This window comes from Cariama cristata, unplaced genomic scaffold (assembly GCF_000690535.1).
Source record: "Cariama cristata isolate BGI_N322 unplaced genomic scaffold, ASM69053v1 scaffold20373, whole genome shotgun sequence".
In the NCBI taxonomy this organism is placed as follows: Eukaryota; Metazoa; Chordata; class Aves; order Cariamiformes; family Cariamidae; genus Cariama; species Cariama cristata.
This window is the reverse complement of record NW_009610393.1, coordinates 1-259: the sequence shown is the minus strand read 5'-3', so window position 1 is coordinate 259 and position 259 is coordinate 1. Positions and strand designations below refer to the sequence as shown.

The following is a 259-nucleotide window of genomic DNA, read 5'->3' as shown; positions in this document are numbered from 1 at the left end:
GCGCCTGCCAATGGGTTTTATCACCCCGAGCCGGTACCTGAATCCCAAGCACATCCCAGCACCCGGCTGCTTTCCCATTAGCGTGACCCCATCCCGATAGAAACCAGTTTCCTGGCAGACTGGTGCAAACTGGTGTGTGGAGGGAAAAGGGGTGCAAAGGACCTGGGTACCTGATAAACATCCCGATGGCATAGGCCACCAGGAAGGCGTTATCCAGCGCCCCAAAAAGCTCCTTGTAGTTGTCCCCATCTGGAAAAGA

At 55.6% G+C, this 259-nt stretch overlaps 1 protein-coding gene across 1 annotated transcript in view; it reads right to left on the bottom strand.

The window, feature by feature from the left end:
- Positions 1 to 253, bottom strand: part of SLC37A2 (solute carrier family 37 (glucose-6-phosphate transporter), member 2) — a gene marked incomplete at its 5' end in the record, with an annotated part of 5851 nt that extends 5598 nt beyond the window's left edge. Inside the window, one exon of the mRNA XM_009697872.1 lies at positions 131 to 253. Within this exon, the coding sequence (XP_009696174.1) occupies positions 131 to 253 (123 nt within the window). The remainder of the gene's footprint in view (positions 1 to 130) is intronic.
- Positions 254 to 259: the final 6 nt, after the last annotated feature.